Here is a 15,327-nt window from a genome sequence, read left to right as displayed (position 1 = left end):
CATTTGAAAATGAACGTCCTATTGCAAATCTTCTTTTCCAAAGTTCAGATGGGCTCAGAGACCTGGTGAGGGCCAGAGGAAAGGTCTCTTGATTCCCACTCGGTTTCTCTTCCCTGGGTTGCAAGCATTAAGGTTTGCCTTCCAGGGTAGCAACTCCTGGCAAGAGCACATCGCTGGGGGAAAGGACTGAGTGCTGGGAGGGAGGGGCGGGGAGGAATGGGATCCCCATGAAGGCAAGGAATGGACACTGGGAGGGGAGAGAACCAGTGCAGAGGCTCCTCCCTTCCCAGTTTGCTGAAGGCTTTGACATTAGGTCTTCCAGGTCTCCGTCGCTGCCTCTGTCCACCTTTCAATTTGCCTGACTGTGCGTTTGAAGCAGCCCTAGCATAAAATAACATGCTTTTTCGTTTTTTGCACATTTTGAAAGCAAAGTCAGGGTTTAACGATCAATATTCTGTTCCTTGGTATTTTCTTTCAAGCAAAGGCCATGTTATTGTAAGATACTACGTTTCAATGGGGCTATTCTTTCGTCCCCAGCAAACATTCCTGAGTGGCAGGTTTTGGGAGGCGCTCCAATTTTTATTGCTTCTGGTGTCTGATAACCTTGGCAGGAGTACTTGTGTCCATGCCCCCAAGGCCACAGTATTTCAGAAAGTTACAGTTCTTAAAATCGTTCTTTAATAAAAGTAAGTGCCACTAATCCTAAGTAAAGCGAGCTTTCCAAATAAGACCAGCTGTGAATGTTTAAAAAAAGAAAGAAAGGAAAGGAAGACACTTCAACAGCAGGAGTCCACAGTGAAAACTGTGCATAGTTAAACCTCTTCAGGCGTTTTCACATTCATTTAAAAAGATGTCTTCAGCAAACTTATCCAATTTCTCCACGAATTCTGAGCACAAGGGGCAAGTGGTGTTTGTAGGCCAATATTCAATCCAGGTTGAGGAATCTAAAGGGTAGATGTACCTGCCAAGAAAAAACGACAGTGAAATGGCTGTGGTGATGGCCACAGACAGAGAAGAGCTGAATTCCACAGAGCTTAGCCTGCTCAGGCTGTCCGGGCCCCAGGAGGCCATGCTGTCAGCCAGGCTCTGCTGCACGGGCCTCCCCCTGGGAAGGACCACAAACCCCCAAATCTCAGGAAGCCACTTGAGGGCTCCCACGATTAAAGGCAGGAATGGTATCTATTTCAAGAACTATTATTTATTTTTAAAAATATTTATTTATTTATTTATTTATTTGACAGAGAGCAAGAGAATACAAGCAGGCAGAGCAGCAGAGGGAGAGGGAGAAGCAGTCTCCCCACCCAGCAGGGAGCCCGAAGCAGGCCCAACTCTAAGGACCCTGGGACCACAACTTGAGCCAAAGGCAGTTGCCCAACCAACTGAGCCACCCAGGTGCCCCTCAAGATCTATTTTTTTAAAAGAGACAATAAAATGAGTATTTAAACATTTCTCTCTTTACAAAGAGAACAGTCTGAGAACTTACTGAGGGGGCAGTAAGTAACCCCCCTTATTGAGGGGGTTGGGTGAGCACCTTCAGAGGCATCCTCAGACCCGGGTCCTCACTTGGTTTATCCGTCAGTGAGGGATCAGTTGCCCTCATGGTTTTACGTGGCTCTTTGTTTTAAATTCCCATTGTTTCACTGATTCTTGGCCTTATGGCTAAGATCAAGTGTAAACTGACATTATTGCGTTTAGGCTTCTAATGGTTTGTTGGTTAATAGCCTGACACATAAGAAACGTGTAGTTAAGAATAAATGACACCTAGTTTTGAAGGAAAGATCAGGAACTCCAAAATGACTTACCTGAAACTGAAATTGTATTTTATCTGGAGGGCTTCTTTACCCATAATTAAATACTGCCTTCCTTTCTCCAGATCAGCGTTGGTACACGTGGCCTTTTTAATGAAGGTGACTTCAGAGTCCTTCTCCGCAACAGCTTCACCTGAGAGGCACACAGGTAAGATTATCACATTCATGTTACGATGTCACGAGCATAAACTCTTAACAATTCCAGTTCCTCATGGCTAATTATTGAGTATAAACGTAATATAAGTGGCTATTGGAGAGTGACGATGTCCATATGGTTAAGACTCTGGAATCAGGCTCTCGGTCATTTGCCAGCTGTGTGGCCCTGGACAAATGAGGCTCAGACCCATCATCTGGAAAACTGGGAATGACAATAAAACCCACCTTCTTAGAACTGTCGTGAATACATGAGAAGTGCTTCCAACACAGAAAACACTATATTAGTGCTTCTTACTATTACTTCTTTAGAACCAGGAATTAAAAGAACTTCTCTATGGTTGAACAACATTAATCTCCACTTGTTATATAGTAAAATCAAAAAGTATTTGGCAGCTGGCAATGGATAGTTTTGTAGAGAAGTACAAGACGTGTGAAAGACTCTGGAGGGTTTGAAAGAGGATAACTTTGGGATTCTCAAAGAACTCAGGAGTAGTCAAGAAGGTGGCTCCCTTACATGGAATGCATTCCTTCCCATGCTGTCCTGTTGCATTTCTACCCATCTGGAAACACATCTTCAATTCTCGAGGTATCCAGTAAATACTCCTGGGTGTTCTTTGTCATAAATATCTCTCTGTCTCTCTGTGTTCTTTGTCATAAATATCTCTCTGTCTCCTCCACTCCCCTTATACTTGAATTTCTATCACAATGTTTTATTCCATTTATCTGTCTTCAGCTAGGCAGGAAACTTCTTGAGGCAGGGACTGGATCTGACTCGTTGCTATAGATTCAGGACTGATGATCAGTTATTTGACTCGGACAGAGTGATCCTAATTATTGAATCCTGAAAAAGTTCTGGACATATGCTTCATAGTAACTGCATATATGGTAAGCTTTAATTAGTGATATTTAATAAGCATGCACACATCAGTTCCAGCTGGTTTTCTTACACTTTCCTGATGACCTTCAGGACATGACTTCCCCTGGCAGCGATATCTAAGCAGCATTCCCAGCACTGTTTACCAGTTCAGCCCCTGTCATGGTAAGAAGTGTGGCTGCTCAGGCCTTATCATTATTTTAAAAAACCTTTTGTTATAAAATGTCTCAAGTACGGGCGCCTGGGTGGCTCAGTGGGTTATGCCGCTGCCTTCGGCTCGGGTCGTGATCTCAGGGCCCTGGGATCGAGTCCCGCATCGGGCTCTCTGCTCAGCAGGGAGCCTGCTTCCTCCTCTCTCTCTGCCTTCCTCTCTGCCTACTTGTGATCTCTCTCTGTCAAATAAATAAATAAAAAATCTTTAAAAAAAAAATGTCTCAAGTATATCCAGAAGAGGGAATAGTTAATTAACCTCAGCTGTCACAATCATTGATCTTTTTTTTCCATTTATATTGTCACTCAGAACACCCTGTATTTTAAGGGAAACACCAGTTTATCATTATCCTTGAACTGCCTATTTGCCCTCTATTCTAAATAGCTTAGCTTTTAGCTTGGCTTATTGTTCATGTGCAGCAATTTTTGGGTAAGTGGTAAATGTGTGGTGTTCTGATAGTTATATAAATTTGAAATGTATACAATTAAAAAAGGAACACCTGGAATGAAGAGGTAATAAAGTATACAAACATTTCTAACATTTCCTTTTAAATGTCATAAATCTGAATGGACAGGAGAACAAAGAAGAAGTGATATTGATAAAGAACTACAGCTTAGGGATCATCTCATACTGCCCAACATTCAGAACAGCCTGGGATGTCTTCTGATACTATGTAAGAATTAGGAGAAAATAAGACAAATAACTTGTATTTCTGGAATGAAGAATACTTGATTATTTCAGTAAAAATAGGAATGGTTTATTCTTACTTATAATGTGAAAGCTGGGTGCAAATGGCATTCAAAGTTAGACGGCAAAAAGATCAGAGTCCTAAACACATATTTTCATCAGAATGACAACTATGATTCAGAAAATTTGTGATCATCAATGGGAAAAAAACAGGTTAACACCACAAATCAATTTCAAACAGTAAAACATTGAAAATAATAAAAACCAGAAACACATTTTTATGAGAGTATCGATCAAGCCAATCAAGATTTGGAAAGTATTATTAGTCTATGGCTAAAAATGATGAAGCATTTTCATACTTGAAAAACTTGATAGAATTTCAAAAGAGAAAAAAATTAATATAAACATAAAGTTGCAATTTAGGTTTACACTCCTACTTATTGCAAAATTTATACCTAGTAAAATGAGAATACAACTTTTTGGTATATGTGCTGCTGAAGCGAGCACTGAGAACACAACTTTTTGGAAAATATAAATAAGGTGATAAAAGTTCAACCACTATTGAAAAAAATCAATGAATATAAAAAGTGTTTAAAATAATGTAAAATAAAAAATTGGGGACTTTGAAGATCGTTTAATGGGTTTTGCTGATTTCAAGGTACTGGAAAGAACAACTGAATAACATATCAAGCTGTTAGAGAGAAAAGGAGTCAATGAGGAATACTTATGTGAACACCTTATTGGTACAAATAGATTGCCAGGGAAGAGTCCAGTTTCAGCAAAAGTTCTGAAGTTCCCAGCTGTTCAATTAGGTGTTGACTGAATTACCTATCAAGCAGGTATCAAGTGTCTCTGGACACCACAAAGATAGGAGCCAAGCCAGATCATTTCACTGTAACTACTTCTTTGTAAGTTTAGTGTTCTGCGTATCTAGGCAGAATTAAGTAATAATAGGAAAAGCTTTAAAAATTTCAATAATGAAAAAATTGCAATAATGAAAATTGGAAAAATATTGGAATTTGGACAGTCAGCTGGTAGTGCTAGAATCACAAAGACAGTTTGGAAATCATGTCAAGCCTGATTGGTTCACTTTGATAAATATTGTGGTATAGAAGCAAATATTTACAAAGTGGATAGATACGCTTTTTGGTGACTTGCTCATGATAGTCTAGCAAATGTGTCAATACAGTCTTCAGATGTTCAATAAAATATATATCAACTTTAATAAGCTCACAGATTAGAGAATGAATAGTGAAATCGTATAAAAATAAAGGAAACTATGAAAGTGGAACAAGCTTTTAGCAAGATAAAATGATTATAAATTTGATATAAAACAAAATCAAGCCACTTAAGGGTTATATGAAAATATTTTTGTTTTAATGGCAAAAGTAAAAAATAGGATGAACTTTTAAGTTTTTTTAAAAAAAATTGTGAATCCTAAAACTTTGTCTATGATGTTTGTAAAACTCTCAGGGTTAAAGGGGAATAAAAATAAGAAAGTTAGGAAAACCAAATATTCAATAAATTTTCAAATTTCAAAAATTCAATAAATTGTTGTCATGACTTAGCTGATAATAGAGATACACTGAATACATAAAAATGTCATACAGTTCTGAAGGACTAGAAACATTTTGAATGCAATTACTACCAATTGAATAGAAGCTGAGAGAGACTTCAGGACCACAGATAGTACCTTTGCTATTAGGAGGTATTACTTATTGAGATTATAGGTTTTGTAAAGACTATCAATTCGATAAAGATATAGTTGATATGAGGAAGTGGTGATGCAACATGGGGGCTTAAGTGGGTAGGAGAAGAATAAATGAAATAAGATAGGATTGGGAGGGAGACAAACCATAAGTGACTCTTAATCTCACAAAACAAACTGAGGGTTGCTGGGGGGAGGGGGTTTGGGAGAAAGGGGGTGGGATTATGGACATTGGGGAGAGTATGTGCTTTGGTGAGTGCTGTGAAGTGTGTAAACCTGGTGATTCACAGACCTGTACCCCTGGGAATAAAAATATATGTTTATAAAAAATAAAAAATAAATTAAAAAAAAAAAAAAGATATAGTTGGAGGTTTGATGTGGTTCCTTATTGTCAAATCAGAGCTCAGAGAGGGGCAATCCTGTAGTGAGTCAAGCAAAATAAGACTGACAATTTCTAAAACTAAAAAGCTTATTTGGAATTATTAGAATTATTTAATGAACGATTTGTGTGACTATATAATTTGACAAGAAGTTTTATAATATTTATAGCTTAGTTTAATTAGAGAATAAAAGGGAACAATTTTAAAATGTTTTATATTTTTTTTACATGTGAATTCATTTTATTGTATTGGTTATTAAATGTCTCATTTATCCTCACATGGCATCTAACCCACAGCTTTGTACTTCACTGACGCTCTTAACTGGTTTCCCTGTTTCTACTCTCGATCTCTCCCACAAAAGAAGCCAGAATGATCTTTTAAAACCATAAATCAAATCATCTTGTTTGCCTACCTCAAACCTTTTGTTAGCTTCCCTTTGGACTTCTAGAATAAAATCTAAATATCTTGTCATGCGTTATAAATGCTTGTATGACCCAGCTCCTGCCTACCTCTCAGCTTCACCTCATACTAGTGTCTTCCTGCCTCTGACCCCTGCTGGGGTTCTTCAGCTCCCTGATGGTGCCAGGTTACTTGCTATCTCAGGCGGTTGTATATTTGGTTCGCTCTTCACTACACCCCTTTAAGAATGGCTAACTCCTAATATCACTCCCAAAAGACGCCATCTGTTACCACACTGAAGGAGTTTCCCACATTAATTACATGTCTCAGATATAGTACTTGTTATGATTTAGAATTATTTGTTCATTGTCTGTCTGTCTTTCTTTCTTTCTTTCTTTCTGTCTCTCTTTCTTTCTGAACATGTCTCCTTGAACAGAATATAAATGTTAATAAGGCAAGAACTCTGGCTGTTTTATACGAGTTGTATCCTCTGTGTCTAATACAATGCCTAGTCTATCAATATAACGCCCATTAATGGCACATAGTAAGTACTAAATATTTGTTGAGTGAAAGAATGAATGAATGAATGCTCACCAGCTTTGTAGATATCCAGGAGGGTTGCAGTGTACTTAATGAAGACATTTTCTTCAGTAATAGATGTGAGACGAACTTTATAAACTGGTAGAAGAAACAACACAAGAATTCATGCTTAATATCGCTAATGCCATGTCCAGTAGAAGCCAGAGTTTGTCAAACAAATGAGAAATGAGGCATAGCAAACTCTTATGAGCTCCCTGAGGTAAATCTCATTTCTTCCAAAAAACCTTCCTAAGTACTCCCAATCTGAGTCTACTGATCATGACTAATGGTTTATTCTGCTAAGAATCATTAGCCCTAGCCACTGTTGTAGAACAGGCTGATTAGGATAAGAGCAGCATTAAATTAAAAGAGAGAAGCACACTAAACAAACAAGATATGTCTTTGTTAAATGTAAAGTTCGGATTTTGATCCTTTAAGATTAGTGGAGTCATGCCCATGGGGAATGTGGAAAGGCCCCTTCCTTTTCCATTTGTCCACAGAGGGGCCTTTATCTATCATTCAGGCCTGTCCTGTGGGCCTCCTGTTCCCTTGCCTGGATTGTTTGGATACCTCCAATGGCTCTGATCTTTGAATTTTGATAGGATTTGGTTTTCTGACTCATCTTTGCTGGGATTGGCAGCTATCTGACACGAGACATTCTTTATCCTGTTTTCTCTTCATTCAGGCATCAGTTTTTAACCCATGGTATTTGATCTCAGGTTTGGAATGAGCATCTTGAAGGGACCGATCCCTTCTATGTATCTGAGAAAAGATCCTTTCATTTTTGCTTTGGTAGAGTTGAAGTGAATGACCCAAAATGTTTGCCCGTTTTTGAGATTCCAGCTAGCTAGATTAATGAATGAGCTCATTGTGCCAGAACCAAAGGCCAACTGAATTAGTAGCTTAAAACAAATTTTGAAATATCCTGAATTTGGGATGACTGAATGGCTTCATCAGATAAGCATCTGCCTCTGGCTAAGGTCATGATCTCAGAATGAATGAATGGAATCAAGCCCCTCACTGGGTTCCCTGCTCAGCAGGGAGTCAGCTTCTCCCTCTGCCTCTGCTACTCCCACAACAATACCCCACCCCTACCCATGCTCTCTCTTTTGCTCACTCTCTCAAATGCATAAGTAAAATATTTTTAAAAAGATTTAAAAAAAAATCACAAGTAGGTAGAGAGGCAGGCAGAGAGAGAGAGAGTGAAGAAGGCTTCCCACTGAGCAGAAAGCCCAATGTGGGGCTCAATCCCAGGACTCTGAGACTATGACCTGAGCTGAAGGCAGAGGCTCAACCCACTGAGCCACCCAGGCACCCCAGTAAAATCTTTTTTTAAAAAATAAAGATGAAGAAGGGCCATCTGTACCCCAATGTTTATAGCAGCAACGGCCACAGTTGCCAAACTGTGGAAAGAACCAAGATGTCCTTCAACAGACGAATGGATAAGGAAGATGTGGTCCATATACACTATGGAGTATTATGCCTCCATCAGAAAGGATGAATACCCAAATTTTGTAGCAACATGGACGGGACTGGAGGAGATTATGCTGAGTGAAATAAGTCAAGCAGAGAGAGTCAATTATCATATGGTTTCACTTATTTGTGGAGCATAACAAATAGCATGGTGGACATGGGGAGTTAGGAGAAGGGAGTTGGGGGGAATTGGAAGGGGAGGTGAACCATGAGACTATGGACTCTGAGAAACAATCTGAGGGGTTTTAAGTGGTGGTGGGGGTGGTAGGTTAGGGGAACAAGGTGGTGGGTATTAGAGAGGGCACGGATTGCATGGAGCACTGGGTGTGGTACAAAAACAATGAATACTGTTATGCTGAAAATAAATAAAAAATAAATTTAAAAAAATACACAAAAAAATCAAGATGAATTCTATGGAAAGAAAGACTATAAATCATCCCCAATTTATTCTGATGGCTGTATTTCCAGTAAGCGAGATCAGTGTAATATAATGGAAATAATACTGAAGAGCAGGATGCATCCTAGTTTTACTACTTAATTCCTACATGACTTTGAACAAATTATTCAATCTCCCTGAAACTTAGTTTATTCACTGGCAAAATACAGATAATTCTCTGTTACCTCAAACAGGTCTTATGGGACTCCAATGAGAAACGATATAAGAAAGCAGTCAGTAAACACACAGTGTTGAATTAACTGTACTGAGATAATATCCTTCTCCCCCCCCCACACGTTTGAGATAGTGTACAATATGCTCTCTTTCTCTCTTTCAAAAAAAAAAAAAGAAGCCAGAAATAAACATTAGAAACCAATTTTGATATGGTTTCTCTCATATGTGGAACGTAGGAAGTAGGGCAGAGGATCGTAGGGGAAGGGAGGGAAAATAGAATGGGAAGTCATCAGAGAAGGAGGAAAAACCATGAGGGACTCTTAACTCTAGGAAAAAAACTGAGGGTTGCTGGAGGGGTGGTGGCTGGGGGCATGGGGTCACTGGGTGATGGGCATTAAGGAGGGCACATGATGTGATGAGCACTAGGTGTTGGATATGAAACTGATGAATTATTGAGCATTACATCTGAAACCAATGATGTACTGTAAGTTGGCTAATTGAATTTAAAATTTTATATATATATATATGGAACTTACACACACATACACACACACACACACACACACACACACACAGAAATAAAGGAGCTAATTCTCTGAACTTAAGAGAAGACCACAACTGTCCTGGGCATTTGACATAGCTCTGAGCTCTGGACATCCAGAAGGAGATGCTCCTTTTGAAGCAGAACACTGCAATTCTGTATATATTTAAAATGATTTAGTATTGATATTTTTACCTTGTCTTTGAAGGGAGTTTGAAAAAAAAATTCTAAGCCCCCAAACCATCTTTGTGTCTGCCTCTGCTCAACTGACTGGAAGAATAGTGAAATCTTATACCTTCAGGGCTTCTCAAAAGTTCTCTCTGTTTAATTTGATGGGGTCTAATAGCGCAAAGTATCTTGGCTGGGTGTGTACGTCACTCCTGTCGTTTTAAATGAAAGTTACATTTCCTTGCTGAAGGATAGATAATTTTGCATGTTAATGCTGAAAACTGACATTTTCCTTCAAGGGAACATAGAATGTAGTATCCAAATAGTCACTATAAAAAGTTGTTGCTCTCTAATGGATCATGTATTCATAAAACTTTGTTTAACGGAACTCTATACAAAACTTTGAACTTACCATAGGCAATGTCTGGTTTACATGCTGCTTCTTTTCTAGTATCTGGAGAGATTGTCAGATCCAATTCTGCCTGCATTTGTCCACAGTCAGCTGGATTTTGTGAAAAATGGTAAAAGTTAGGTTATCGTAAAGAGGCAGGCACTCCCTTTGGCAGTAAACACAGTTTTCACAAGCCCTGGCAACTCAGTATAATCTTATAAATACCATTTTTTTCCTTTTCCATAAAGTGAGACATTATATAAAGCAAAAACAAAATGAAATAAACAAAAACAAAATCTGGGACATGAGGCTTAGAATGGGTAGTCGCTCCAAATTCAATTCAGTTCTTTTGAAATGTATATGCTTTCATTAAAGAAAGGAGGAAATTTTCCCATTTTGAGTATAATTAAAAGTCTCTTGAAGGAACCAAAATGATAACTGGACTGATTTAGAGCTATAAAATGGTACAATAAGTACCTCGTATAGATATTAAATTTTTTGAAAAACAAAATAAATCCCAAACCAACCCAGACCCTCATGGAGTCAGTTGATGATTATTGAGTTTTGGGTCCTTTCCTTGACCAAGGGAAAGGATTTACAGAAGACTGAAGGGAGCTGGACAATAAACAGAGATGTCACTGAGTGTTAAGGAAAAAGAAAAAGAATAGGGCTAGTGGCTCAGTCCTGAGCCTCTGTTCTCTTAAGCTGTGGTCCTATTTCATTAAAAAGACAAGGTAAAAAGCAAGAATTTCACATCCTGTTATTCCTCTAATATCCAACAAATTGTCTAGCAGGTGTTTCTCCATCTCTGTACAGTAGAAACTACCAGGGTGTTCAGAAGTTGTTGAAAAGTAGTTTTACAGTATTCAATCAACCAGCTTTCAGTCAGCTGAGAGGAACAAGTTTGTCAAATAGCTTCTTCCAGATTAGTCCTGAATTATGAGTGCTGCTTTAAACAAGCATGCAGTCTGAACATGTTAAATGAAGTTTACCTTCTACGCATTTGCACGTTACTCCTTCACAGACTTGCTGAAGATTGGCATGGGATGGACTATAAAACATGGTGCATTGTTTATCTGTGGCAATGAAAGCATAGTTAGGAGAGGTGACTTGATTAACACACAACACATTTATGGATCAGTGAGCCTCTCCCATGGGGTTTTGGAGATGACTTATTCCAAAATTTCTTTTTCTAACTTAGATGCAAGGAGATTAAACTATGCATTGCCTCTCCTGACGCATGTCCCTTTACTCTCCTTCAAAATGATTTCCCCTTCTGTGCTTGAAATTTTACTGTTCAATATTATTTCTTAGAATTAAAATATTTGACACTTCCATGAATGAGAGGAAGTAAATTTTGTTATACAAGGGTCTGCGGAAAGAGCTGTAATTGTTTAGGAGAATAGAAGAAGAGGGACCAAGTATGTTCCATGTGATTTTGGAAGATAAAACTAGAATGAATGGGTGTGAGACTTTGGTTCATTCTTAGAATTTTTTAAACAAGTAGAACTGCCTAAAATGGAGTTGTCTGTCTTGTGAACCAAAGAGCTCTCTGATTACTTAGTATTCGCAGAAAAAGCTCAGTGATCAAATGTAGGATCATTGATTCAACATTTATTAAACAAGTTATATACCCAACACTGTGTTGATTCTGGGAGAATTAAAGAAATAGGGGGTACATGAGTTTCTCAAAAAAAGAGAGATGCAATGGATACTGTAATGAAGGCAAAGTAGTTCTCCGAAGAAATTTTAGAGTAGAGTTGATTACCTGGTCTGTGGTATTCATACACCGTGAAAGTAGCGGGACTCAGAAACCCAACTTGAAAAAGTTCAAATATCCGGAATCGAACACAAAGGAACTCATCAGAAGGAATCTGACAATTACAAGGTTTGAGCAAATTATGGGAGAAGAAACTCAACATTTTAGCCTGAAAATTTTGAATAGTGATTGGAAATGGGGATTGATGGGAGGTGGAACTTACCGAATTCAGTTGCAGAATAATATGTCCATCTTTGATTTGATAATCAGTTAGTAGCTGATCTACCCCTTCCACAAGCTGGGAGAGGAAAGAGAAAGTTTGGATTTAATTTCATGATTTTTTTTTAAGTTGATCATTTTGTTTAAATGCATTCACCCCATATTGGGATGTTAGACGTGGGGAAGTAATCCACTATCAAAAAAGTTGAAGAGCAGCTCCTCCTCTTGAAAAAGTCTGAACATGTAATCCTATGCATTTACATTTTGTTCAGACCATGCAAGTATATACACCCACTTTACTTTGGAAAATTAAAACTTAGGTAGATTATTGATTTGGAAAGAATATTGTAGGTGATTCTATGAAAGTGATATATTAAAATACATTATATTTTATTATATATATTATACACAGAATTGTATATATAATTTAATAAATTATAAAATATGTTAAAATGAAAGGAAATAGCTTTATCTGTAAAAGAATGTAATAAAGAAAACCAAGCATCCATAATAATATGTAAAAGAGAACATTTACAACTCTTAAATCTTCTGCATTTGCATTGATTCCGGTAGGCAAAGAGATATCCATCACTGCATGGGAAGACCCAGATGATGATTCTTCTTTGCTGGGCTTGTAGCTAAAATAAATGAGAGATCGGAAATGGAATAAATAAGTGGACAAGATTCTTTAGGTTTTAATTTTTTTTTAAATTTTTTATTTTTTATAAACATATATTTTTATTAGGTTTTAATTTTTAATTTGTGTCTGCCCTTACTTGCCTCACTATAATACATGCATTGCAACCTCTAAATGTTAGTGTTGCAAGAGATCTTAGAGTTATCTATTCTAACTTTTTGCTCACTTGACCAATACTTTATTTAGAGAGTGAGCGTGAGCAGAGGGCGAAGGAGTGAGAGAACCCCAAGCATACTCTGCACTGAGTATGGAGGCCAATGCGGGGCTCTATCTCACTACCCTAAGGTCATGATCCTGAGATCATGACCTGAGCCAAAACCAAGAGTCAGACCCTTAACCAAATGTGCCACCCAGGCACCTCTTGACTGATACTTTATTATTTTTTTTTAAGACTTTATTTATTTATTTGACAGAGAGAGAGAAAGCAAGGTCAGGAACCCAAGCAGGGGAAGTGGGAGAGGGAAAGCAGTCTTCCCACCAAGCAGGGAGACAGCTGTGGGGTTTGATCCCAGAATGCTGAGATCATGACCTGAGCTGAAGGCGTACACTTAACTGAGCCACCCAGGTGTCCCTTGACCGATACTTTAAATGGACCTGTAGAGGTCATTCAGCCCAAGCTTTTAACAAAGTAGTTGAGGAAACTGAGGATGACAGTAAGGTACTTGTCAAGGTCACATGACTAGTTCACCTCAGAGCTGCATAAATCTCTTGATTCTCATTCCAGTTCTTTTTCTAATGCAGCACACTTGAAAAAGAAAATTTGTTCTATATTCAAAAGCGACTCAATAAGCATGTTTAGGAAAAAGCTTGAAGGAAATACCTGAAAATGTTAGCAGCTACTCTCTTCTGGATGATGAAATCGTAAGTGATTTATCTCTTTTCTTTTCCATGCTTTTCTATACTTTCTAAATTTTCCACAATAGATACTTTATTTAAAAAAAAATGTTTTAAGGACTATCCTCCATCTAGGAATCGTGCTCAGGAGGAAGCTAAGGAAAAAGGCAAAGGCGGTAAAATGAGAGATTTGGTGTGTTTTTGTTTTTGTTTTTTTCTGATAAGAGAAGAAAAAAAAAGCCAGTGAACTGGGGAATCAGGAAAATTGAGTTTTACCCCAGTTCTGCTGAGAGATTTCTACCGATTGTTTTCCCTTTCTGGAGTTCATTTTCTTGGTAAAATAAACTGTGAAGAAGTATAAACTTGTGTTTCAAGTTTACCTTTATAATTCTGAGGCTTTGTTTTAAGAGACAGAGATTAGTGCTGCCATTAAGTGGAATTAGAAGATTTAAAAGGGGTAAACTGGCAGGTCAGGGGCTGAAGACCAGGGATGGGGGCAAAGCGAGGGCGGTTCTGCAAAGCTTGAGTTTCAGGTTCCAGCTTCATCTCAAGATGCTTGAGAGAAGGCTGGACATTTGAGAGTGGAGCCTGGAAGATCTGTCAGGATTAAAGGAAGAAACTGGGGAGACAGCTTCATAGTGGGAAGATAAACTGATTTCACCTGAAGGAATGAGAATTAGTTAAATGGGAGGTTTTATGTGAGTTAGCGAGGTGGCAGGGGATCTCTTTTTCCCAATCACACCTATTGGGGCAGACCCTATTAGATGTTTTGTTTGTACTAGTTACTGTAATAATTAAAGATATCATAAAATCTCTGGTTTACAAAAATTTAGTCCCATTCTTCACAAAATTAACAATTAACAACAGACTATAAGACAAACTGGAACTGTAAAATGACATCTGGACATCTCCCTAATTGAATGGGTGAGTATCACCAGGAGCAGAGAACTCTTGCTCACAGATGCAAATACTCTGTCAACAGAATGGAAAAAGGCCTCCTGAGTGGAGAATGTCTATGAAAAGTTGCTGGAGCCTTGATGACTGGTTGCCATGGTGACTGTTTCAACCATGGAACAGAAATGTTCCTTTCGAGAAGCCCTTTTCCTGCTGCCAAAGACAGCAATCTCCCCCAAAGGCATTTTGTTCAGAGAGAAGGAGAGAAATGAAATCCTTTTTTCTTTTCTTACGGATACAACAGAGAGGTTGTAAAAAGCTAACTATAGGAAAGAGACCCCCTGAATACAGAAACTGTATGCAGGCATTTTTTTTTTTTTTAAGTCAGGAGAGAGAATATTTGAAGGCAAAGATTTTTTCACATGAATAAGTACTACACAGTTACTTTTGGACTTTATCCAACCTACTTTAACTTCACAGAGCCAAAGCATATTCTACCTGGCTTTTTTGAACATTCTGTTCCCAACTGGTAAAAGCCAAAAAAATTAGAAAATTCAATATTACATCTCTATTTGCTTTCTTTTGTATATTAGCAATCTGGAATTAGGCCTCCTGTCAATGAATTTAAATGAATGAGTTTTTTTTTTCATTTTTTATTTTTTATAAACATATATTTTTATCCCCAGGAGTACAGGTCTGTGAATCACCAGGTTTACACACTTCACAGCACTCACCAAAGCACATACCCTCCCCAATGTCCATAATCCCACCCCCTTCTCCCAAACCCCCTCCCCCCAGCAACCCTCAGTTTGTTTTGTGAGATTAAGAGTCACTTATGGTTTGTCTCCCTCCCAATCCCATCTTGTTAGAGCCTTTTTATGTATCGCAGAGTTGTGGGACATAAGAACTGAAAGACACTTGGAGAACAGATAGTTTAGT

The 15,327-nt window shown here is 38.2% G+C and overlaps 1 protein-coding gene across 2 annotated transcripts in view; it reads right to left on the bottom strand.

Annotated features, from left to right (window-relative positions):
- Positions 1–655: 655 nt before the first annotated feature.
- C5 (complement C5) overlaps positions 656–15,327 on the bottom strand; it is a 105,833-nt gene continuing 91,161 nt past the window's right edge. For both annotated transcript variants that reach the window (XM_032308555.1, XM_032308554.1), the window contains 8 exons: positions 12,499–12,601; positions 11,968–12,042; positions 11,754–11,859; positions 10,978–11,061; positions 10,007–10,096; positions 6,818–6,901; positions 1,803–1,941; positions 656–961 (listed from right to left, as the gene is read on the bottom strand). In XM_032308555.1, coding sequence (XP_032164446.1) covers positions 823–961; positions 1,803–1,941; positions 6,818–6,901; positions 10,007–10,096; positions 10,978–11,061; positions 11,754–11,859; positions 11,968–12,042; positions 12,499–12,601 — 820 coding nt within the window. In that variant the 3' untranslated portion in view covers positions 656–822. The remainder of the gene's footprint in view (positions 962–1,802; positions 1,942–6,817; positions 6,902–10,006; positions 10,097–10,977; positions 11,062–11,753; positions 11,860–11,967; positions 12,043–12,498; positions 12,602–15,327) is intronic.

Source organism: Mustela erminea, chromosome 12, assembly GCF_009829155.1.
Source record: "Mustela erminea isolate mMusErm1 chromosome 12, mMusErm1.Pri, whole genome shotgun sequence".
Lineage (NCBI taxonomy): Eukaryota > Metazoa > Chordata > Mammalia > Carnivora > Mustelidae > Mustela > Mustela erminea.
Note: the sequence above shows the minus strand (reverse complement) of the source record. Positions and strands in the feature narration are given on the sequence as shown.